This window comes from Rhincodon typus, unplaced genomic scaffold, assembly GCF_021869965.1.
Source record: "Rhincodon typus isolate 14 unplaced genomic scaffold, sRhiTyp1.1 hic_rhity00012910, whole genome shotgun sequence".
In the NCBI taxonomy this organism is placed as follows: Eukaryota; Metazoa; Chordata; class Chondrichthyes; order Orectolobiformes; family Rhincodontidae; genus Rhincodon; species Rhincodon typus.
In genome coordinates this window covers 5,653-6,472 of record NW_025978548.1, presented here as the reverse complement: position 1 = coordinate 6,472, position 820 = coordinate 5,653, and the positions used below count along the sequence as shown (strand labels likewise).

The 820-nt window shown below is 55.0% G+C and overlaps 1 protein-coding gene across 1 annotated transcript in view; it reads left to right on the top strand.

The window, feature by feature from the left end:
• Positions 1 to 285: 285 nt before the first annotated feature.
• Positions 286 to 820, top strand: part of LOC125482585 (cell adhesion molecule 3-like) — a gene marked incomplete at its 5' end in the record, with an annotated part of 3,682 nt that continues 3,147 nt past the window's right edge. Inside the window, one exon of the mRNA XM_048594685.1 lies at positions 286 to 458. Within this exon, the coding sequence (XP_048450642.1) occupies positions 286 to 458 (173 nt within the window). The remainder of the gene's footprint in view (positions 459 to 820) is intronic.

The window sequence follows — 820 nt, the reverse complement described above, 5'->3', positions numbered from 1 at the left end:
GCTGTCCCTGTCCTGGGAGTGTTTGATGGGGGACAGTGTAGGGGGAGTTTTACTCTGTATCTAACCCCGTGCTGTCCCTGTCCGGAGAGTATTTGATGGGGAACAGTGTAGAGGGAGTTTTACTCTGTATTAAACCCCGTGCTGTCCCTGTCCTGGGAGTGTTTGATGGGGGACAGTGTAGAGGGAGATTTACTCTGTATCTAACCCCGTGCTGTCCCTGTCCCTGGGCTGTGTAGAGGGAGATTTACTAGCTGACCAGCATTCCCGCTGGGTGTTGTATTCCAGGCCCAGCGTGTTCACTTGGATCCGATTTAATGGAGAGCTGTCGGACAGGGCCATTCCCAGGAGCGAGAACCTGACCTTTAACTTCTTGAACAAGAGTGACGCTGGGATGTACCAATGCTCTGCCAGGAACATCGTGGGCATCGGTTTCCGGAACTACTCTCTGACTGTGCATGGTGAGCTTTGCAGTCTCAAAGGGGCAGCGGGCAGTCAATGTAACTCCCTCCTCCGCTGTCCCCTTCCGTCGTGTTGCAGGGTGGTTGTTGGGAGTGGGGACGTGTCCCACTGTGTGGTGAGGTGCCCCATTGTTGCGGCATCGTGGCTGAGGAATACCACTCTTAATGCTCTAATGGGACGAGGGCATCATTTATTGACACCCCGGCCCTAGTTGCCCCCCTGCAGAAGGTGGGGGTGAGCTGCCTCCTTGAACCCCTGCAGTCCATGTGCTGTGGGTTGACCCCTTAGGGAGGGAATTCCAGGGATTCTGACCCAGCGACACAGAAGGAACGGCGATATATTTCCAAGTCAGGATGGTGAG